At 38.8% G+C, this 24,958-nt stretch overlaps 1 protein-coding gene across 3 annotated transcripts in view; it reads right to left on the bottom strand.

The window, feature by feature from the left end:
* STK39 (serine/threonine kinase 39) overlaps positions 1-24,958 on the bottom strand; it is a 296,006-nt gene that overhangs the window by 99,413 nt on the left and 171,635 nt on the right. For 2 of the 3 annotated variants that reach the window (XM_055291899.2, XM_055291900.2), the window contains 4 exons: positions 22,692-22,814; positions 22,556-22,585; positions 12,868-12,930; positions 11,058-11,128 (listed from right to left, as the gene is read on the bottom strand). In XM_055291899.2, coding sequence (XP_055147874.1) covers positions 11,058-11,128; positions 12,868-12,930; positions 22,556-22,585; positions 22,692-22,814 — 287 coding nt within the window. The remainder of the gene's footprint in view (positions 1-11,057; positions 11,129-12,867; positions 12,931-22,555; positions 22,586-22,691; positions 22,815-24,958) is intronic. The other variant, XM_055291901.2, reaches the window with a different exon arrangement.

Genomic DNA, 24,958 nt, shown 5'->3' with positions numbered 1-24,958 from the left:
GGAGATTATGCCAAAAGGATTAATTTGCCTTGGAAAAAAGCAATCTAGCAAAAGAGTATTTTCTGTATACATTTCTACTATAATGTCAAAAATAAAGAGCTGCAAATAGCATCTTGTGAAGCATCTTGATATTGTTTGTAAAATATGCCCTTCATTAAAAATCATTCGGCTGGCACCTGTGCAGTACATATTCATTCAGGATCTGTAACATGCTAGCCACTGTGCAGGGCTCACAGAGCATAAAAGTGATCTCTCATCTCCTCCAACTGTGAGGTCCAACACAGGCTGCTTCCTCTAACTCCTGGGTGCTCACAGCAAGCAGCTAAGGGAGGATTCTTTAAAGAATAAGCTTTGGAAGGAAGTATCGAAAAGAACAGCTTCAAAATGGAACCCTCTTACATTAAGAAATCATTCGGTTTTGTAGCTTCTCAGTGCAGGGACCTCGTTAAAACCCTGCTGTAAGAATTCAGCATCAACACAGAGCGAGGAAGCAGTGTCTGCTGCTACGCAGATGATGACAACCTCTGCTGACCCAAGAGCCAGAACCAGCTCCTAAGTAATCCCCATGTGCTTTGATACTGGGCTTACTCAGTTCTGTATCTTCAGGCTTCTCAAAGTCTAAGAGCATATCACTAAGGTCAAAATTCAAAGCTAAAAGAGATTTTCCTACTGGGCAGTTTTCAAACATCATTCTTGTACATTTAACCTTTTATATGATACAATACTGAAACACTGGGAACTCCCTCAATATCAAATAACACTTTTTCAGTAATATAAGTTTTGGTGCATTCAATCCAAATATAAGCAAGCCATTAAAAAGGTTTCTACAGATTTGTATTCATCGATATGAAAAGGTATCCAGGACATACTACCAAAATAAACAAAGCAGATTGGAAAACAACATGTGTTGTTTTATAATAAAATAAAAAGTTCGTACAATAACATTTAAAAAATTAAAAATCTACATTAACATGTATGTAGAAAAAAGTCTGGAAGAATATTTACCAAGAGGCTAATAATTATTTCTGGGTGGTAAGATTATGGATGATGTTATTTCTTTAATTTATGTTGACTTTCTGAATTTCTAAGATGATCATTTACGGTTTGAAAATAAAGAATATCTTTAAAGAACTCTATGCATCCTCTATTGCTGAAAGTATTTGTACTCACAATGTCCTCCTGCTCAGTTGTCAAGGAAAAAACAATATTATCACAGAATGAATGGTTTTTCATTCTTCTATTTTGCTTCCCTTATACCATTTTTTTCTGAATACAAACCTTCTTTCCTTTAGCATGTTTACCAGCATAAGGATTTTGTATATGCCAAAGGCAACACCTTACATGACCCTCTATCACCTATATGTATACTATCTCCCTATACCATATCATCAATAACATTGAATTAGTGTCAGAAGACCCAGATGCTAGCCAGCTGGAGAATTACAGCTGTGACTGCAGGAAAGCCACTTAACATCTCCAATCTTTCTGTTTCATCTGTCAGCATCAAATGTAGGACGAAAGGAAAAACTAAATCAAGCAAGTGATGTGACAGTGCTTGAAAAATTATTAAAACACGATAAATGCCAGTTTCTATTTGCAGCAGCATCTTTAGCATCTCCTCCAAGAAAAATATTTTCCAATATTCCTGTCATAACATTTAATGACGAGTTTGTTGGGAAACATTGTTAAAAGAATATTTATGTGAAACGTTAATGGGAAGACAGGTAAATGTAACAACCCCTAAAGTACAGGAGTTTCTTACTGCATTCAAAACAGGACTGAATAGAGCAAGGCCACAGGGTCAGGGAAGAAGAACAAGGACCAACATCTTAAACTGACCTAGGTTCAAGACCCATCTCTGCTTCTTGTGAGCTTTACGGTGTTAAACAAATTATTTCATGACTTTAAACCTTAATCTCCTACATGTGAAATTCTGGTAACAATAGGGTGGATGCTATGGTGGTTTTATGATGATTAAACAAGACAAAGCAAATAACGTGCTTATCATCGTGCTTGGCACACAGTAGGCATTTCATCTTTTTGAAGGATACCACTAATAAAGCCAAGATATGCATCAGGGACTCAAATTCTCAAAGGAAAGAAAACAACCAAAAGAGAACACCCCCAAAATGAAGTAAAATGCCAGACATTTTTTGGATCAAAGCACTGTATTTCTATTAATTTGGTACCTACGTAATAACATATACCACTCGACTGAAAAACAAATGTGGTCTTTTCAGAAATAAGACGGGTAAACCCCCTTACCAAAGACCACAGCCTGACACTGCCCCTGGATTCGTCCTATCCATTACTCTTCTCAAAATTTGGTTGTCGAAAAACAAAAAAAAACAAAAAAAAACAACAAAAAAAACACCACTGGTTACTATGGGAACAAGCACACCAAAGATAACATCTAAACAAAAGAGCATTCACCTTCCTCTAACTAACTACCCATAGCTTCTTAGTTCTATCTCTCTTCTTACTGCATTTATCACCTTCTACCTTATATTATGGTCACTTGTGCGGGATCTGATCTCTCTGCCTACGTGGTAAGCTCTCTGAGTGCAGAAACCTTGCTTTATTCATCTTTGAATTTTCAACAAAGACTTGCACAAAGAAAGCAGTAAATAAGTAGTTTGCTGTGGAGGGAAAAAGAACATGTACTAAAAAAGCATTGCATAACTGAATACTATGCCTACACTAACCTTTCAGGGAAAAAAATTAATCAAACCTCCCAGCCATTTGACTAGTAAGAATTATACAATTAACCCTATTTTATAGGCTGGAGAAGAGTTTAAGAATTCTAATTCCTCCTGAATAATGATGGAATTAGAATTCTGGCATACTCATGCTAAAACAATGGTCAACATCGTTTCTAACAGATTTAGCTTTCTTTATGAAATCATAATTTACTAAGTCTATTCTTTACAAATAGCTAAGTGCATGTTTTAATAATGAAACTAAAATAATAAATTGAATTAGGCAACAATCGTCATGCTGAGTTAAAATAAGTATCCCATGCTAGAGATCATTTTTCCCTACCAGCAGGAAGCCACTGTGCTGATCTGGGGTCTTTAACTGGTCCCTCAAGGTCCAATGATACTGCTACATAATAACAAGGTAAATTCATGATGAGCAAGTTGATGGGACGTACCATACCAGCATGTATGGCAATTGGCAGGGCTGCCTTCAGCAAAACTGTAAATGCCATCCATAGGGCTGAGCTGTCAAAGTATGAACAGCATCTAATACAAAAGAATTAATAATTTAACTGATAGATTTATCATTTTCCAAGTCACTGAGCCTGATTCTAATAAACATGTTTTGTGCCAAATGCATGACTATTTTATTTGATGAAAAATATACTAATGGAAAAAATTCGTATAATGTTTGATTCAAAACAGAAACTGTATTACCATCTACTGACAGTATATAAATTACAAGGTGGCCCACTTGGTATTTTTCTCCTGAGTTTAGCATTCAGGAGGATTTCCTTATCTTGCACTGGCTTTATGATAATTCAATTTTTTTGATATCATAGATGACATTATCATATATACTATGGACAAAAAAAATTTGCAGAACACATAAAAGAAAAAGATAAATCTGCATTTTAACCATCTCTAGCATTTAACATTGAGCCTTAAGGTCTAATCCTGTTCTCCGATACTGCATATAACAGCAAATTAAAGCAATAACATATTTTTTTCAAGGAAGAAACTACCCTTTTGCCTCCTCAGACTTTTGCCTATGATCTCCAAAAACAAATAAATAGTGGAGAAATACACTACCTGTAGCCACAACATATTTGTCTTTTCTCCTAGAGTGTGACATTTTGAAAAGGAAAATATTTCCCAGTTTCCTACTTAGAGAATAAAGGTGAGCTTCCGGGGGGAGGGGGAGGGGTGTGCAGTGAGGAAGGAAGCCACGTTCCCAGCAGGTAGGGCCGTAAAATGCTATGTCAAAAAGAAAGTCACAGTGACCTTTCCAAGAGGTGGAGAAGGCAGCCACCCACACAGCATTAGTTAAGGACTGATGAAGGGCTGGCCTGAACTAAAGTCTCCTACCCACTAGCCTGTGGAGCATAACACACATAAATGTCACGCCCAGATAGGCTCAGGGGATAAGAAATGCAAGCATACTACTTCCCAATACCCGACAGCCACGCATTGCATTGAGGAGTGATTCACAGAGAGTGAGGGCATATACAAATTTACGTGTATGTGCACATATGCAGGCATATATGTGTGTGTACATGTAGATATGTATATGTACAAATGCATTCACATATACCAGAGTCTTGAATGGAGACGGAAACAAATGAGGAAGGTGCAAAAGAGGGCATGGATTTTTAAAAATCTGATCAACACCAGCCAAGAACAGCCTTCCAGCTCCTTATCACACAGGATGGTTTAGGGAATAGCTTGTTCAGGCCCAGAGATGATGCAAATGATCCAAAGTAGATTTCAAATGGGGAATGGGTATGAACAAATTGTGTGGCAGGGAACAACACTGGATAGTGGGTTTTCGATACTCAAAGAGTTTATAACTTCAAAGGCTATAAAAGAAGGAAGTCAGACCTTTGAGGGGTTTTGGGGTGAGAGAAGAGGGCAGGGGACTGCCACCTTGCACACAAGAGATCAGCTTGACAGCAATTCTATGACTCATATTTATTTACGACTTAAACAGTGTTTCTAAGATGGTGGCCCATGGCTATGCTCACAGAATCCTCTACGAATGTTTTATTTATTTACTTACTTTTTTGAGACACAGTCTCACTCTGTCGCCCAGGCTAGAGTGCAGTGGCATAATTTCTGCTCACTGCAACCTCCACCTCCTGTGTTCTAGCAATTCTCATGCCTCAGCCTCCTGAGTAGCTGGGATTATAACCATGCGCCACCACATTCAACTAATTTTTGTATTTTTAGTAGAGGCAGGGTTTCACCATGTTGGCCAGGCTGATCTCGAACTCCTGACCTCAAGTGATCTGCCTGCCTTGGCCTCCCAAAGTGCTGCGATTACAGGTGTGAGCCACCTTGCCTGGCCCTCTATGAATGTTTTTAAATGTTGTGTTTCGCGCCTGGCCCTCTATGAATGTTTTTTAAATGTTGTGTTTCCTTAATTATAATCACATGCATGCACACACACACACACACACACACACACAGAGACACTTACGTGCTGGGTCATTATTAACCTCCAGTGATCCCCTGTTAATCCTTCTGCATTTCCCTAGAAAATTTACTCTCCTGCTCTCCTACACAATTATTCTCCTCTCTTCTAAAACCTCCATCACCTTCTTTTCCTTCCTCACTCTCGACTAATGACATTCCCTGTTTTACTGAGAAAATAGAAACAGAAGAAGACTTCCACGCAAGGTACAGTCTCCTTGCACCTCTACCTGCCACCCCTGCCTGCCTTCCCCTGATGGTAGCTGCACCATCCAAGAGATGACCTCTCCTTTCTCCTATCTAACAGATGTCTGGGGATCATCCCTGTTCACCCATTTGAGAACATCAGTCTGGCACTGTCCCCTCCCTCATTCAATTTTTCCTTCTCTATTGAATCACTCCCATTCACCTGTAAACATGCTTTTTTAAAAAAATCTTCCTTTACCCAATATTCTCATTGAGCTATCACTGCATAATTTTGATCCCTTGTGTTGAGAATTTCTCACAAGAGTTATCTGTACTAATAAGTTATCTATTTGTTATCCCCTGTTCTCTCTTGCCAATCTCTTGAACCCAGTTGGACCAGGCTTCTGTCCCCATCACTGCACTGAAAACATTCTTGCCAAGGTCAAGCATGTGGTTCGTTTTGCAAATATACTTGATCTATTGATAGCATTTGATGCAGCTTTTCACTCCTCCTTTCTTCAAACACTTCCTCTATTTGTTTTTTAGGAACATCACTCTCTCCTCTACGTCACCAGCCTCTCCTTCTCAATCAGTGGATGCTTATCTATGCAACATCTGTGACAGTACCAGCCCACTTCTCTTCTCTACCTTCACTTACTCCCTAGATGATTCCACTCATTTCATAACTTTAAATGCCATAGGCACCAATTGTTCCCAAATTTACACCTCTAGCCCAGACATCTTTGAAATCATGCATCCAAATCCCTACCTGATACATCCTCACAGATAACTCAAGCTTAACATGTGCAAAACTGAGTTCTTTATTCCATCCCATCTGCAACTCAAACTCTCTTTTCCATCTCAAAAAATAGTAACTCCATTCCTCCATACTTTCCGGCCAAAACCTTGAGTAATCAAGTTCTTTCTCCCCAACCCAGAATCCAATAATTGCTTACCACTTCCAGTAATCCTCACTCTGGTCCAAGTCACATCATCTTCATTATGTCACAGCAGTAGCCTGCCAGGGGACTCTCACAGCCACCTTATATGCTCTCTACATGGTCTGTTCTCTATAAATCAATTGCAGCTCTCTGTTTAAAATTTTATTCAGATCATATCACTCTTCTGCTCACAGGCCTCCTGGTTTTCTGGCTTCTAACAGTAAAATCCAAAGTCTTCACCACAGGCTACACAGCCCTACGTGATTTGGCCTCTGCTAACTCTCTGTGCCCATGACCTTGGCTCATAGGCCTGCACTGGTTTCCTGGCTGCTTTTCCAATTGGTTATAATATGCTTCCTGCTTCAGACTGCAATGCAAGTGCTATTGGCTCGGCCTCGTGGCTTGTTTCCTCACTTCCAATAGGGGTCTGTCCGTTCAAATACTACTTTATTTGGAGAGGCCTTCTGTGGTAGGCAGAATTCTAAGATGACCCCAATGAACCCATTCCCTAGTGAAATCGCCCTGCAGCATCCTCTCCCCTTGAGTATGAACAGGACCTGTACCTATGATGGGATGTCACTCCTGCGATTAAGTTATGTCACATGGCAAAGGTGAAGATGTAATTAAAGTTCCAAATCAGTTTGATTTAGAGTTCATCAAAAGGGAGATTATCCTAGGTGAGGCCTGCTTAATCAGGTAAAAAACCTTGAACAGAAAGACTGAGGCCTTGGGAGTGAGGGTGGAGTAGGGGAGATGGTCCACAGCTGCTCCTGAAAGGGCACAGTCATGTTGTAAACTGTTCGTGGCCTATAGGAGCTCAGGGCCTCAATCCACAACTGCAGGGAGCTAAATTCTGCCAGCAGCCCAAAAAGGCTTGGGAGAGGACCATGAGCTCCGATGAGCATGCCTTAATTTCAGCCTGCGAGACACTGTGCAGAATACCCTGCTCAACTTCCAACCTACAGAAACTGAGATAATAAATGGGTGCTGTTCTAAGTTGCTAAGTTTGTGGTAGCTTTTCACAAGCAACAGAAATCTAATATACCTTCTATAATATAGAATACCATCCCCCTTACTTTCTATCCTCCTGACATACCTTTTCCTTCAGACAACTTGGTATATCATACATGCAATTTAAATATTTGAATTTTTCCTCTCCCTGGCTCTAGAATGTAAGCTCCTTTAGGGCAAGAAGTCCGCCTTTTCTTTTTTCTACTGGTACATTACAGCACCTGGAACAATGCCATGCACATAGTAAGTGTTCAATAAATATTTATAGAATGAATGAATGTATTTACCGTTTTCATTTACTTTAGAACACAGTGATCACAAAAAAGTAATACTGTTTAACTTACAACTTTCAAAGGCTATTTCTCAAACTGAAGTACAAGGAAATCCCCCCCGTTCCACCCCACTCCAAAAATAATTTCTGAGAGATTCATGAGTTCACAAATATGAAAAGTAATAGTCTAAATAACTAGCTTGTAAATATTTAGCAAAAAAAAAAGTGTACCAACTGCTACGTACTGAATCGTGGCCCACCCTGAAAAAAAAAACTCATATGCTGAAGCCCTAACCCTCCATGTGATGGTATTTAGAGATGGAGCCTTTGGGAGGTAATTACGTTTAGGTGAGCTCATGAAGGTGGGACCCAAGAGACACCAGAGAGCTTGCTCTCACTCCCTCTCCACCATGTGAGGACTCAGTAAGCAGACAGACAGCTGCAAGCCAAGAAGAGAGCCCTCACCAGAAACTAGCCATGCTGACATCCTGATCTCCACAACTATGAGAAAATACATTTCCGTTGTTTCAGCCGCCTAGTCTATGGTATTTTTTTATGGCAACCTAAGTAGACAAACTTACCAACAATTAGGTATCAACAAGTGTTCACTGAAAATAAGTCATACTAAAATACATTTCTATTATTTGAAAGTGTTTCTATAGTTATTAGATTCAGGAAAATGCCATTAATGTGGTACATATTAACTTCAGCAACATATATAATAGATCCCTTTATGATATCCTTCTGAATTGTGTTAGATGTACACTAAAAGGCATTGAATTTGTTGCTGGTTGAACAACTGTACCAAAGAACACTAGTTCATTACTGAAAGTCACTCCGACAGTGAATGGTTTCTAACAGATGTCAGAAGACTCGTCTCCCTCAAACTACTAAACACCTTAATCAGTGTTTTGGATAAAGATTAAAAGGCAGGTTAATCAGACTGGCAATGGACATATAACTAAACACTGGAATATGACACATCGATGGTCATGACTGAAACATACAGTGGACAAGAAATTCATCAAAACTATCAGGTTAATTATTAGTGATAAATGGTAAGTTGTAACTAGAGTTGCAGTTCAGAATTAGGCTTGGTAGCCCTTTAAAAAAATCAGCTGTTTTGTCTGGCTGCTGAGTCATGCTGAACATGTCACCACTGTGCATGGATATTTCAAAAGGCAATGAAAACTCACGCTGATTTAGAAGAACTATACAGTGTGGATTACAAAAAAAAAAAACAAAACACATTATCTTAATACTGTTTTCCAGCCTGCTCAGACCACATCTGGAATCCTGTATTTAAATATGGGCACTACATACAAAAGGAACACAAAATAACCACATAAAAAGAGTTATGAGGTCAAATAGGTTTTAGATTAAAGAAAGTTAAACAAATTCCCTTCTTGTAGAACTTCTTAAAATATTTAATGTTAATTTTCCTTATGATTTCCAAAAAAATTGTGTGTGCGTGTGTGTGCACGTGCTCAGATTGATGAATAGTGTGCATTGTTTTTTAACTTATTTGAACATAGAACCCTTTCTTCCTGGAGCATCATGTAGGACTAGTGATCCAAGCCACAAGCTTATGAAAACAACCTACACCCACAAGAGAAAATATAACAAAGGCAGATACAGACTAAATATTAATAAAGGTGAGCAACTAGGATTGCAAGAGCAATATAGAAACTGTATCATGAGAAAAAGGCTAAAGATTCTTATAGTATTTTGTTTAAGAAAAGAGAAGAACATTCCTTACAAATATACAAATGGCTCTCAGAAAAATAAGGGAACACATTTGTCTTATATTGCTCTAGTACCCAGGGCAAAATAATATCTAAAGTTAAGGTTCAGTAGTACGTGTTTTGACACATTTTCCAGGAGACTTTTATCCAGACAGTCTGATATTACAGCCCATAGGAGCCCAGAACAGAAAAGTCGGTTTAATCTTCAGGAGGAGGAAGAACCATCAAACAATTAAGGCTTTTATTTAGTATTAAAGGGGCCATCATGGAGAAAACGTGAGCTTTAGTAAGCACAGAAGGTAGGTAAACATCCAGCAGGGACACTAAAAAAAAGATTCCTGCATATATAAAGTGGGCGATTAGACTGTTGGATTCTAAGGGTCACTTCCAACACTGCATGCTCAGTGGGCTAGACTAAAACCTCGGTAAGTCTTGCTCACCACTGCACCTCAATGACAAACAAGAGCCTGGTACAGAGCTCCTGGCGCAGAGTGGGCTCCTCATAAATATGGGCTGAATTAATGAATAACTGAACAAGTAAAATATAAATGAAAGAAGTACCTCATTCGAAAGTCAAACAAAAAGGGAATGGGCTACCTCATTCTTTAGTGATTGCTAAATTCACGAACTGTGAATAATAATCAAGGCTACTGTCAAATATAAGGAAAACAGCCTTGTGATAATTGTACTTCTCGACTGGGAAATTAACTCTGAATTGAATCATACCAAGGGTTACTGTGAGTTTCCCTTGATAAATATGTGAAAATGCAGACTATAAATGACCATCAGAAGTGAGGGGTGATTATGGTGCCAATGGTCTACTTAGATGGACTATGATAACTCAGAGGGGTGGAAACTAACCTTAAGGATGAACCCACTTTTTGTAGCTACAACTCTGAAAATCCCTAGTGGCCAGAAACTAACCTTGCTGATGAACTCGCTTTTTGTAGCTACAACTCAGAAAATGCCTAGTATATGCACATGCTTTGTTCAATGGTCAGAAGAACGTATGTATAACTTCTTTTAAAACATCTTCAAAGATGTGACAGTATTCTGATAGAACTGATAAACTAAGCTGTTTATAATTCAGTTTAAACAGTTTTGTCTTGAGATATCAAATTCTTAGCAAAGAACATCACAAAGATGAACCTTTAAATAATTAAAAAAAAAAAAATCCTTAAAACGGAAAACGCTTTCATTCACTCGACTGCAGACAAAGACCATACTGTCAGGCACCATATTTGTATCCATTTCCTAGAAGACTGAGATTTCTTTCAAAATATATCTGTCATTTCTCCACAGTGGCTGATCAAACTTGCCACTGAAAAATGTTCTGAACAGGCAACCTGTAGTACAAGCATGGTTTATATCTGTCAGAGACCGACTGCTGAAGTGTGAAAGAAACTCATTAAAAATCTCTTACTGTGATCTTACATTGTAAAAAAAAAAAGAAAAAAAAACCTAAGAAGGAAAAGGCAAGGAAATAAAACATAATGAAAGGTACGTTGAGCCTGCAGACACACTCATATGGTGCTTTTCTTTCTTACTCTTCTTTAGCAAGCAATTAGAAGAGCACAATTAGCCCTGGGAATACAGCACACAATCCTGGTTCGGGGAAATCAAACAAGCTAACGATTTTATTTTATGCTAATATTATGAAAAGTTAACGAAGGAAATTTAAAAAATTGTACTACAGGAAAAACAATGCAGAATAAACAACAATATTATTTACCTTAATCTCAAAACGAGGTTCACGGCGCAAGAAGATGCTTCTCTGTAGTCTTCGTTAGCATTGGGTGGGCCCTTTAAAAAGAAAACAGCAAACAGTGTTACAAACTGTATCAGGAAAGGAATGAATACAATCACAATATCACTTGATTCATATAGCCATTTCTTTCTGGAAATTTCAAAACTAGATCTTTACACACGCAGGCCTTGTTTGGCATCGTAACACCTCCATGTAAAGGTTGTAATGGTGCCTAATTCCCACCACAATTGTGGATATGAATGTTTCATATGGAAAGCCTCAGTTATGGGATGGGCATCATGAGCAACTTGTATAAGCTGTAGTAAAGTCCAGCTACCTAAAATGGCACCTCACAACCCACACATGGACTGTTACTATTGAAACTTGGGGATCACAAAGGCTGGGCACCTTAAACCCTGCAATGCAGAGGAAGGTGGGGCCCAGAAGATTCAGTCACTGTTTACCTTTCCTGCCTTTCTCACCTAGAGCCCATTTTCTTGAATATTGATTATTAACCATGAATGTCTCCAATACACAGCCTCTCTCTGTTCTCAGGGAATCCCAGGACATGAGTAGACCTTATTGTTGGAGTAGAAAAAATAAGGCATTTCAGGTCAAGACTTGGTGCTGCCACTGACCTGAAATGCAACCATGAGCAAGCCATTCTCTGAATGACGCCTGCCGTAAAAGGTTGCAGGGAGAACAAAATGATATGTATGAAAGTGAGTCATAAAATGCTCTACAGTACTAGTTATCCTAATCCCTGTTCCTGTTTCCTTTACTCTCTTTGCCCTCTGATCCATTATTATTCTTAACTTGCCTTTTATCATTCAACCAATCCCTACAGTTTATCTCAAGGTCTCTTACTGAGTTGCCTGATACAGTGTAAAGACCTAAACCAAATCCTGACTTGGCCTCTAACTAGTGGTGTGACTATGGGGAGCCACTTCACCTCTGCAAGTCTTTACTCCCTCAACTATAAAATAAGGGCCCCGCATTAGCTATCTGACCTCAAACAGGCTTCCTGAAGCCAACAAAATCACTCTAATTATCTCTCCAATGTACGGCTATTTTATAAAACACAGACCAAGTAAAACAGAAATGAATTTAAATTGAATATGCAGAGTTTGAAAGAAAGAAAATTGTGATCCTGACAGTGGTGACGCTTTATAGTACAATCACTTTGAGAACAAAAGGGCTTGCCTGTTAATTATACAGCAGAACCAGAATGCGGGCCTGTGCTCTGGTTCTATGCCCCTAGGCCTTTCCCTGGATTGCTCAGCATCCCTCATCACCTCCCACCATGGCTCACAGCACACGTCTTCTGTCCCATAACTTTAATAAATATGCATTATAAATGCATGTCACAGTTGCTGGACTATTATTTTTACAAGGCAAGTTGTAGAGATGAATTGGCCCATAAAATTCAATGATAACAGAATTATGAAAACAGGTTACAGAAATCCAACCAGGAGCAAAAAATAAAAGTATCAATTAACCACAATGTTCTGTGGCTGGAATATAACAGAATGGTGTCATTTTCTTTCCTTTTCTTCTTTTCCACAGTACCAGCAATTTCAGGAGCAGTCTGGTAATCAATTCTCACTCTTGAGCCTATCATTTAAAGGTTGGAGGTCCCACAAAGCACAGTCAATAGCAACCTATTTAAAAAGAGAGCTTATAAGCCCTTGATTTGCAGGCACTACCTTGGAATTGTCTATCTTTCTAAATGTTGGTTTTTTAAAAGATCTGTCTACAAAGCATCTCAAACGGAATGACTGGCAGAGAAACATACCTGAGAGTCGTGCACAGAGAGGGACTGTATTTGTTCGGGGATGGTGCTGGCATTCACTGCAATCTGTTACGAGAGCCACCATTACAGCATTCAAGAAAGCCAAAGGGAGACATGGTGAGTGTGGTTACATTAAGTCCCAATTGTCAGACCCAATAATTTCCAAATGATCATAAAGCAATATTTACCAAAGTGTGGCTCTTTGACTACTTGTGTTGGAATCACCTAGGACAAGTGTTAAAGACCCCTAGGCCCCTCCTGGCCTATGACTCAGAATTCCACAGAGATGGAAGAGAATCTGTGTCTTTACCAAGTTCCCCAAATAGCCCTCATTATACTGTTAAAGAACCACTAAGCTAAAGTGAAAAGGCATAAATTATTTGATATTTTAAATTTGATAACCAAAAGATGTCCTAGGATAATTTTTTCTTATTGCACAATTTCATCTAAGGTTAACGGACCCTCAATGAAAAGACGTTAGGGTTAATAAAACCTGCCCCTTTAATCGTAACTATGAGCAATTATTCACTGTATTTAAAAAATACATAAGGATAGTTGCATTTTTAAAAGACATTAATGCTAAAGTGATAGGTTATACTCCTCTCTCAAAGTTAGAAACCCAACTCTAAGGTTACACCCAAATTATTTTTGCCTCGAGCTCTACTTTTGTGAACTCTGCCCTGGAGCAAAACTTGAAAGACAAAAAAATAAAAAAGTAAAAAAAAACTCAAAGAGAAACAGCAATGAAAATGAACAAAAAGGATCTCTATTTCTAAACTTACTATCAATTCTAAATCAGAAATCATCAAAAATTATTTATGAGAAGAGCTTTCTAAAGTTTAAGAGCATAAAATTCTTACTCTCCATGCTTCTTCCAAAATAACTATGGTGGTAGTGAAGTAATAGGGAGAAGTGTATTGATGTCTGCAATTTACTTTGAAATGCATCAAAAAGTTAAGACAGACTGAAGGATGAATAGATGGATATATATGTGATAGAGCAAGTACAGTAATGATGATACCTAGATTATAGGTATAAGGTGTTCATTATAAAATGTTTTAAAGTTGCTATATTTATTTTTACAATGAGATGTTAGGGGAAAATGACTACGTTAGAAGAACAAACAACCTGTGTTCATTAACCAGCCAGAGGGTCTGGACCTACTTCAAATGATCTCTTGCAAAGAATCTTTCAGGGTGATTCCACAATCTTAATTTAAATTGGTGATACAACCAAAGGCCACATCAGTACTTATAAACAGCATTGTGACTTCCTCTAGTCAAAGAACTACTGTAACCTGAAAAACCTTAGTGGCATTTACTAAGAGGTGAAAACTTCTCTTTCCCCTTGGGAGACCCATCTCCTGCCCCGCACAATCATCAGGATGGAGGGCTAATCAACTAGGCAGGGGGCTGGAACCCCACACACACCTTGCAACCTCACTGTGTAGGTGTAACTCTGAATACAGTGAGGGGACCAGCCTCCACTCTGATGCACAAGCAATATGGTAATTCCTCAGAAAATGTGCAGAGATGCACAGGAGAACTGGAGAGGGAGGGAATATAGTTTGGATATTTGTTCCCACCCAAGTCTCATGTTGAAATATAATCCTCAGCCAGGCGCTGTGGCTCATGCCTCTAATCCCAGCACTTTGAAAGGATGAGGTGGGTGGATCACTTGAGGCCAAGAGTTCGAGGCTAGCTTGGGCAACATGGTGAAACTCCATCTCTACTAAAAATACAAAAATTAGCCAGGTGTGGTGTTTTGCACCTGTAGTCCAAGCTACTTGAGAGGCTGAGGCACAAGAATCACTGGAACCCAGAAGGCGGAGATTGCAGTGAGCTGTGATCACACCACTGCACTCTAGCCTGAGTGACAAAGTGAGACTCTGTCTCAAAAAAAAAAAAAAGAAAAAAAATGTTATCTCCAATGTTGGAGGTGGGGCCTGACAGCACATGTTTGGATCACGGGGGTGGATCCCTCATGAATAGCTTGGGCCATTCCCTTGGTGATAAGTGAGTTCCCATTCTGAGTTCACACCAGATTTGGTCCTTTAAAAGTGTGTGGTACCTCCTCCCCAATCTCTCTGTTGCTCCTGCTTTCACCAAATTATGTGCCTGTTCTCACTTCACCTTCCACCATGAGCAAAAGCTCCCTGAGGCTTTCCCAGAAGCTGAGCAGCTGCCAGCATCAGCTTATACGGCCTGCAGAACCGTGAGTCAATTAAATCTTTTTTTTCTAAATAATCCACTCTCAGGTAGCAACGCAAGGATGGCCTAATACAGGAAGCCACTGTACAAAACATCTTCCTTGACAACGAACTGCATTCCTCCAAATGTCACCACTACAGATCCATTCTATGGGATTAGGGCATGGTTTTTTGGGTATACTCTTCTAAGTGTAAAAACTTGTAAGAAAGCTAACACATTAAGCAGCTGTCAATTTATCAGGGTTTTTCATTTCCTTTTAAACAATTTGCTATAGGATGGACATTTGAGAGAATGAGCGTTTTGATGGGAAGGTATATTAGTCCGGTTTCATACTGCTATGAATAAATACCCAAGACTGGGTAATTTATAATGAAAAACGGGGGTTAATAGACTCGCAGGTCCACATGGCTGAGAAGGCCTCATAATCATGGCAGAAGGCGCAGGAGGAGCAAAGTCACAGCTTACATGGTAGCAGGCAAGAGAGTGTGTGCAGGAGAACTGCCCTTTACAAAACCATCAGATCTCATGAGGCTTGTACACTATTATGAGAATAGCATAGGAAAACCTGCTGCTATGATTCAATTACCTCTCATCGGGTCCCTCCCATGACATGTAGGGATTATAGAAGCTACAATTCAAGATGAGATTTGGGTGGGGACACAGCCAAACCATATCAGAGGAGGAGGCAAAAACAATGGATTAATGTTGAACACCACCATGGCAATAGAACTTGATGGGGATCTAGGACAGGATAAGAGAGGAAAAGATCTCAGAATAGAGACAAGAAAGAGACAACATCTGCTTTCCAATTTTTCATAGAGCTCTGCCTAATGAACTCCTTTCCTGTTTTCGCAAATATTATAGCTAAATGCAATGTGCTATCCTGGATTGGATCCTGGCAAAAACAAGGGACACTAGTAGGCAAACTAGTGACATGGGAACAAATTCTGGGGCTTAGTTAACAGTTACATGGCAGCACTGGTTTCTGAGTTGTAACAAATTTGTCAGGAATACATAAGAAATCAACAGTGGGGGAGACAGCGTGAGGAGTATATGGGAACTCTGCACTGTCTCTGCAACGTTTCTATAAATTGAAAATTATTCCAAAATCAAAAGTTCATTTTCAGATATATTGTAGATTTCTGGACTTCTGATAACATATCTATCTTTCCTCACAACTACTCAGAAGGGCAGTCACCTGCAATAACAACACCTTTTAGAAAGTGGTATCATGAAAATATCAGGTTAAAGCAGTCTGTGATGGCTAAGGATAACCATAATAAAAGTGGAGGGAGAAGTCAAATCTCTCTCTCCATCTCCATATGGGTATAGAACAAACATGTTTGACAGCTCACAGGCATTTGGAAAACATGTTTTCGTAGAAATTTTTTTTTTTTTTTTTCTGAGATGGAGTTTCACTCAGTCACCTAGGCTGGAGTGCAGTGGCATGATCTCAGCTCACTGCAACCTCCACCTCCTGGGTTCAAGCGATTCTCCTGCCACAGCCTCCTGAGTAGCTGGGATTACAGGTGCACACCACCATGCCCGGCTAATTTTTTGTATTTTTAGTAGAGACAGGGTTTCACCATGTTGGCCAGGCTGGTCTCGAACTCCTGGCCTCAGGTGATCCACCCGCCTCAGCCTCCAAGTGCTGGGATTACAGGCATGAGCCACTGCGCCTGGCCCATAGAAATAATTTTTAAAAGCTAACAGCAGTCTTAAATAACATGTGACAATAGCAATAAGTAATATAAGGGAAAAAATTAGTTTTCACATTGCATCTAATCTCTAATAAAATTAACTCAATTTAAATATCAAATGTATTTTCTCCTCAGAGCAAAATCCCAGAATTAGGAAACAGAAACATTTGCATAATTAGCCAAGTCTAGATTCTTGATAACAAAACTTTTCAATATACCTTTTGTGAGCCCTACTGGGCTTCAGCCAGAAACCTTTCCCACCTGCTTCATTACCCTTGATTAAATAAAGACAACTTTTCCAAGGGATTTCTGAAACATTTTCTTTTATCTTATTTTTATTTTGGAAATTTCTGATAGACATTTAAAACAAATCTTCAGGAATTTTGAGCACACCAGCTTCCTGGATTCCAGTCTGGACTTCTGGATTCCGAGGGATTTGTGCAGTTTTCCTAGCCAGTCCTTGATCCTAGCTGTGAATCAGAATCCTGTGAGCAGCTTTTTAAAAATCAGAGTTGCCTGGACATCACCCCAAATTACCAAATCAGAATCTGTGGGTTGAGTCTAGACATTGCATTTTTAAAGGTTTCCAGCCAGGGTTGTGAATTGTTTATTTTCATGTCACCTAACTGAGATGCTACTATAAAAAAGTGTTACTTTAATAGAAGCCTTAGCAAATGCCCTCCTCAGTTAAATGAACCCCAATGAAACTATAAATTTAAAGATAAAGTCAATTTCACTTTTTATTTAGAAAATTAGGATATAATGCAAAATTGACACAAAGTCATAAAACATGTACTTATTATTTTTGACAAAAAGAGATTCCAAAACCACTGGTCAAAGAAGATCAATAATGGGATAACAGCTGAAAAGTTTTATATAAGCTAAGAAGCTATATAAGCTAGGAAACACTACCTAAGGACACCGTCCTTGCAAATACCACCCCTTCCCCTGACCCCCAAAGAGACGAAAAGCATCCAGCTAGCGGGCTCTCTTTGCTTTTATGAAATTCCCACAGTGCCTAACACAGTTCCATGTGGAAATCAGACACAGATTAAACATCTGTTTCATTAATTGATGTTATTAATATTAGCATTATTATTAACCTTTAGTCTTCACTGGCTTCCATCAACCAAGTAGAATATGATGATAAACAAATGAAATGAGGATCAGCTATCTACTTGTTATAAATTATTAACTACTAGTGGGTTACTAATACTTTGATATTTCTTTTTTTTTTAAATTATACTTTAAGTTTTAGGGTACATGTGCACAACGTGCAGGTTTGTTACATATGTATACATGTGCCATGTTGGTTTGCTGCACCCATTAACTCGTCATTTACATTAGGTATATCTCCTAATGCTGTCCCTCCCCCAAACCCCCACTCCATGACAGGCCCCGGTGTGTGATGTTTCCCGCCCTGTGTCCAAGTGTTCTCATTGTTCAATTCCCACCTATAAGTGAGAACATGCGGTGTTTGGTTTTCTGTCCTTGCGACAGTTTGCTCAGAATGATGGTTTCCAGCTTCATCCATGTCCCTACAAAGGACATGAACTCATCCTTTTTTAATACTTTGGTATTTCTAAAATACCACGTTAGGAACACAGGGCCAATTTTTCAGTGTTGATGGCTATGAATCTCAAGCCAGATCTGAACCCCAAGATAAGTAATGTAACTCTAAAACTTTACAGATTATACTGGAAATTCTCTTGGACTTCGGAGGATCTCCAAATATGACCCAGGATGAGGTGGATCTTCTCAATGTCCCTCTGACAAACATCCCACTCTGGCCTTCTCAGTCTTCTTCGATTAATACTGTAATACTTGGACATTCTACCTCATACTTCCTAGGAGGCCAAACAGCCCCTCACTCATTAAGCTTTCCTAAAATATCCCTAGTTTATTGTAGGACCTTACTCTGTCTAAACATGGTACTAACAAAGCTACTTTTCTGAACTTCACCTCAATTATGTCTTCTGATCCCTCGAATCACTTCTGACCTACTCATAAATACTATATGCCTACTCGTGCACTTGTTTAATATTTGACTTGCAGTGCATACCCAATTCATGTCATCAATGAACATGTATAGTGTCTACTAGATGCAAAAGAAACACAAACTTTCATGTTTTTCATTTTTTTCATAAAATACTATCTCAATCTTCTAGTGGCTTATAGTCAAAAAACAACTGAATCGCAATGTAATGACAAACATGAAAAAGCTTATTAAAATGTAAATACTCTGGCATTTAAATGTGTTATTTGGCACAGATAAGCATTTTCACTCTCAAAGATGTTTACAGGTGTAAGGTGCACTGTCAGAAGCTGTATATATTGATTGGTACAGCTACTGATAGCAACTACAAAAATTCAAAATTCGGCCAGGCGCAGTGGCTCATGCTTGTAATCCCAGCACTTTGGGAGGCCGAGGTGGGTGGATCATGAGGTCAGGAGATCAAGACCATCTTGGCTAACACGGTGAAACACTGTCTCTACTAAAAATACAAAAAATTAGCCAGGCGTGGTGGCGGGTGCCTGTAGTCCCAGCTACTTGGAGAGGCTGAGGCAGGAGAATGGCGTGAACTCAGGAGGCAGAGTTTGCAGTGAGCTGAAATCGGACCACTGTACTCCAGCCTGGGCAACAGAGTGAGAGTCCGTCTTAAAAAAAAAAAAAAAAAAAAAAAAAAAAAAAAATCAAAATCAGCAGATGCATAAAGCAATCACAATTCTAAGTACCTATAATTTACTTATCTATGTGCCCCCTGAAATATATACACAAAAAAGTTAAGGGAATGATATTTGTAATAGCAGCGTAAGTGCTCACCAAGAAGGAAATGGTTAAATAAACAATTTTCATTCATCTAATACAATACTATGTGCCAGGAAATAAAAAAGAGGCAGATCTATAGTTCCTAAGGTGGAAAGATTGCCAAAACAATCAAGCAAGTTGCAAAAATATTTTCTAGTTTTTATAATTCTATTCATGTTTTTAAAATGACATGCTAGATTTTTTAATGAACATATTAGTATGGAAAGAAACAGAAAAGGTCTGGAAGAAAACTCTGTTCAAACTGATGACTTCTGTGGAATGAAGTGACAGTCACAGGGGTGAAAAGGGGAGCAGGATAAAAGCGGTCTTTCAGTTTTGATTATATGTCATTCTCCTATGTTTTTCAAATCATTATTCTATGTCTCCTCAGTAAGGCCTATCCTGACCAACTCATCTAAAATTACAACCTCCCACCACACTCCTTGAAGCCCCCATCCCATTCTGTTTCTTTCTATCACTCCTATTCCATTGTAACAAACCACATAATTTACTTACTTATTAAGGCTATTATATATTGTTTATCTACTCCCATAAGAAAGGACAGGGATTTTGCTCTGTATTTCTCACTGACGTATCCCTTAAACCTACTAAGACAGGGCACATAGTAGGGACATAATACATATTTGCTGAATAGTTACATATGTAACACTTTTTAATTTCCTTTATAATAGAAAAATAAAGTACTTCATGCTTTGCTTACAGAAAGCAGTTTGGGGTAGTTGGCAAATCAGAGGGATACTTTAATTAAAAGCTGAAAGAACACAGGAAGCATCACTGTAGCATCTCTTAATACAGCTCAAGATAATCAAATGTCAAGGCTGTCAAAGGAACAGCTGTCAAAAAACTAGCCTGAGAAGCTGTGAAATAGCAGGTGGGGCCTGTTATTCCTAAAATTTGGTGGAAGTGTTTACATGCAAACACATATATCCTTTCACAGAAATAAGAGTTCTATTCATATGCCTCTTTAATTATAAATCAATATGTTAACAGACATATGGTGCTGAGAAATCAAATGAGTCTAGATGCAGTAAACCACCTATGACTTTCATATTCCACTTAAGAAGGTCAGTACTGATGCCTGAAGATCAACTCACAGCACGCTACATAGTCTTTCCCTTCCTGTCTGTGCAGAAAATATTCTTGCCAAAAAGATACTGCTATTCTCCAAATAACAAATCAGCTATCAGAGCAATTTCAACCAGCACACAGTAAGAGATTATCCTAAATCCTTATGACCTGCACCCACCAGCCTTACTAGCAAGGCAGGATCCAATGGATATCATCCAATGAAGATTTCTTCCAGTGAACAACAAATGTTTTGTGAGTCAATGATGCTACTTTAACCATGTTATGTTGTTCTATTTCTCAGCAGAACTGACACTTTTAGTAAAAAATACTCTTAGAAATAGCAGAAAAGCCTAGACTCTGCACCTTAGATAAAATGAGGGAAAGGAAGGAGAAACAGAGTTCATGATATGTGGTTAAGATCATTCTGAAGATTTAGCACAACATCTGTGTAGTCAACGTGTTCCACGTGGGGCTCATCACCACTGCTCCTAACAAAGGGGGATGAGGTCTCTGATCAAAGCTTATACATATATATATATATTTTCCTGAGGTGCAGTCTGGCTCTGTCACCCAGGTTGGAGTGCAGTGGCACAATCTCAGCTCACTGCAACCTCCACCTCCCGGGTTCCAGTGATTCTCGTGCCTCAGCCTCCCAAGTACAGGTGCCTGCCACCATGCCCAGCTAATTTTGTATTTTTAGTAGAGACGGGGTTTCACCATGTTAGCCTGGCTGGTCTCGAATTCCTGACCTCATGTGATCCACCTGACTCGGCCTCCCAAAGTGCTGGGATTACAGGAGTGAGCCACCGCACCTGGCCAAAGTTTATATTTTATGTATGAAATTGAGAGGTGAATTAAATGATGAACACAGGAGAAAACAAAATCTGAAGGAGAGCTACGATGGGGAGGCAGGCAAGCTGAAAAATGCCTAGGAAAGGCCTATCCATATGGCATGAAAGATGGAGAGAGAAGGGTGAGTGGAAAGAAAAGGAGAAGAAAGGGTGGCCTGTGGCTCTTCTGCCCTCCTCCTTACAAGACCCAGCTGGCTACTGCCACTTCAAACTCCATGATGAGAGGTACTACATTTAATCAAAAGGAAATGTCTGCTAATTAAAAAAAATTGGGATGGATATCATTTGTAGTCCAAAGTTTTTTGTTTTCTTAATGAGAATTTATTTGGGTATACATTAATTACTAGGTCTGTAAAATATTTGGAGCTATTTAAATACGCTCAAACTTCCTCTAGGAGAATTAGCAAGTCTTGTGAACTACAGTTATCATTAGTCATTAGGCATTAGGATAATTAATCAGATGGAGGAAGTAAATCAAATATGATCTCTTAATCAAAAGATGACCAGGCCTCAAAGGGAAGCTGTTAAAATTTTTTGAGTGCTCCTTAACCTACTAAGGTATTATTCAGAAGATTTAAAAACAGACCAACAGATTCAACCAAGAGTTTCTAACCATTTTAGTATCTACTTTATTGCAAACAAAAAACATGGAAGACATTTTGCCTGTATGCTTAGTATGTTTTCTAAAGGCAGTAATCCCAAGAGTTAAAATTAATTGATTACCTAGCCTGTGCCAAGGATTCCATGGAGGGTTTTGTGTACGTGATTTTGCCAATCCTCATGGCAACTTTATTATAAGTACTGGGATCATCCTCATCTGACAGACGAGGAAACAGGCTCAGAAAGCAATTTTCCCTGATTTATTCAGCCCAAAGTAACTCAGACAGAATCAGGAGCTGCGAAGTCCATGTGCCTTTGCTTTTTTCTTTCTACTCCGTGAGATTTTGAAGCATCTCCCCTAAATCTATCAGACTCTGATACCCCAAGAAAGAAATGAAATGGCAAAATAATAGACAAATAGCCACAGCTCACCTCTGGATTTTCTTCTTTTACTCTTCGTGACTGTAAAACAATTATGTATCCATTAATATATATATATATACATATGCATACACGATCACAAAAATAAAATTTACACAGATTAGCTCATCGTCAGTATGTCATTTACCTTTTCCTGAGAAAAAGCTGCTTTCCCTTCTTCGCTCTTCTCATCCATCTCATCGTCACTCCACTCCCAGTCCCCGTCTTCGGTTTTATGAAGGTGACCGCTTGACCCAGGAACTCTTCTTACCTGAATCAAAACAAGCCCACACAATTCTTCACTAGTCAAATGTGAACCATTTCACTGGTGCTGCAACTTGGGTTATACAGCATACACACCAACCTGAAAATAACCTGAGTGGCTGTGAATCCAGGGATAGTTGTGGTTAAGATCCAAGAAGACTACACAGCGTCCAGACTCCCAAACTCATCCTCTTTCCAAAAATGCTGTGTTTTTTTTTAAATGCATTACTATATACATGAAGAACAAAATATTTTGGAAGAACACTGCACCCATAAGCAATTAAGGATCAAGCTCATTTTTCATGTTTACTTCAGGTAACACTTTATTAGCTGCCATATAAAAAAGGCCACGTGGTAGGCTTCAAATTGCCTAAGGAAGTGCATGCAAGCAACGTCCCGCTGACTGAGCAAAGGCACAGAAATCAGGAAGCCTAATGACGCATACTAGACCATGGGTATCGGCAATCTAAAAACCTAAGACAACAAAGCACACCCTTCTATTGCCACCTCACTCTCTTACAGAACCTGACATTATGCTTATTTCCCCAGGATTCTGCTCAACCTATTTGAACAAAACAAAACAGCACCAGACCATTCTTAACACACTTTGTAGCACTTATGAGACTTGTGAAATTGCTAGGAACACAGCTTGATAATCAGCAGCCATGCTAGTGTCTAGATTATAATCAGTCTTCCTCATTATTTCAAATTGTTTTGAGCTAAGGTAGAGATGTAATCCATAGGGCAAGCTTTCCAAATGTCTTTGTGGTTGGAAAAGCAAAACTTTTAAAAGGACAGGATGACTGAGAATGAGCCTCTGAGACCAAAGTAATTTGCTTAAAAAATGTACTGAGACGTAATTAAACAAAGCACTGTAGCAGATGAACATGATGTGAACGCAACAGCCGTGGTTCAAGGATTCAGAGAAACTTCAAGTGGAAAGGAAGCTTCCAGACAATCTAGTCCCACCTCTCCATTTTACAGATGAGGAGATGAAGGCCCAGAACGTGACCCAAGATCATACAGTAATGAAGGCAAAGCAAGGCAAGAAACAAAGCCTTAGACTCCCACTCAAATGTGACTCTACTTATGCCACTGAATGATAACCGCCAGCAAGAAGTTATCTAAAAATGTCCTTTGAAGACCGAAAGACTATCATGTGAAGAAAGCCTACTTTTTATAATAGACACTATTTAGTTGTATCACAGAAGCTTCAGTAAAGCCAAGAGAAACAACACAGAACTTAAATTTAAATATTTAAGTTTAGTATACATGTCAGATCAATGTGACGTCATAAAAAATGCATGCTAGGGGTTGGCTTTGATTTGAGGGCCTTACCATCTAGAGCTTGTAAAAGTAACCCTGACCAGTTGGTCTAGAAGATTTGAGCTCCAACACAGAAAGTCAGAAAGAAAGTACAAAGTGCTTTTTCATAATTGCAAATAGTTATGCTCATTTTTTTTAAAAAAAAGCTTTTTTCCCCATCCCGCACAAAAATTTTTTTTAACTAATTTATCTTTGAAATAGTACTTAGTAAAACCTCTTCTGGGCTTGGCATCAGATATTTCTTCCACTTGCATTTTGAGTTGCTCTAAAAGTCTTTTCTAATGATGGTGATTTTAATGGTGCTTATAGATGTTGGCAAAGTACTATAGAAAAAATGCCAAAATGCACTTCAGGATTTGCAGAACAGATTGCTCATTTTAATGCTTGTAGAAATAGCTAAAGGAAGAGAAAATAATTTTCTGTTGACATATACAATAAAATTAATTATTTTCTTAGCAACGCTGATCATGGTGGTAGCAACACAGAGAAACATAGTTAATGACTACATTTAAAAGGAAGAATTTAAAGCCACATCTATTACAAAACATACTGTCAACTAAGAAGTGAGAAAACAAGTAAAATTATCTATCAGACACAGAATAAAACTCTGTCTTTACTAAAATTGTAGAACCCAAGGATAGCTGATGAATTAGTATTCTTTAAGTACTCACCCAAGAGATTACACTAAGGAAATCTTCTTTTCCAGAGAGAGTCTAGATTAACATCCTAAAATTTAGTTTACATCCTTTCCCCCTCTGGCTCTATGTTTACAAGCTCTGTCAGTTTCATTTCCACAAGCAGAATCCTACTATAAACAATAAAATG

The sequence above is a fragment of the Symphalangus syndactylus genome, chromosome 9, assembly GCF_028878055.3.
Source record: "Symphalangus syndactylus isolate Jambi chromosome 9, NHGRI_mSymSyn1-v2.1_pri, whole genome shotgun sequence".
NCBI classification, from domain to species: domain Eukaryota; kingdom Metazoa; phylum Chordata; class Mammalia; order Primates; family Hylobatidae; genus Symphalangus; species Symphalangus syndactylus.
This window is presented reverse-complemented; position numbering and strand designations above follow the sequence as displayed.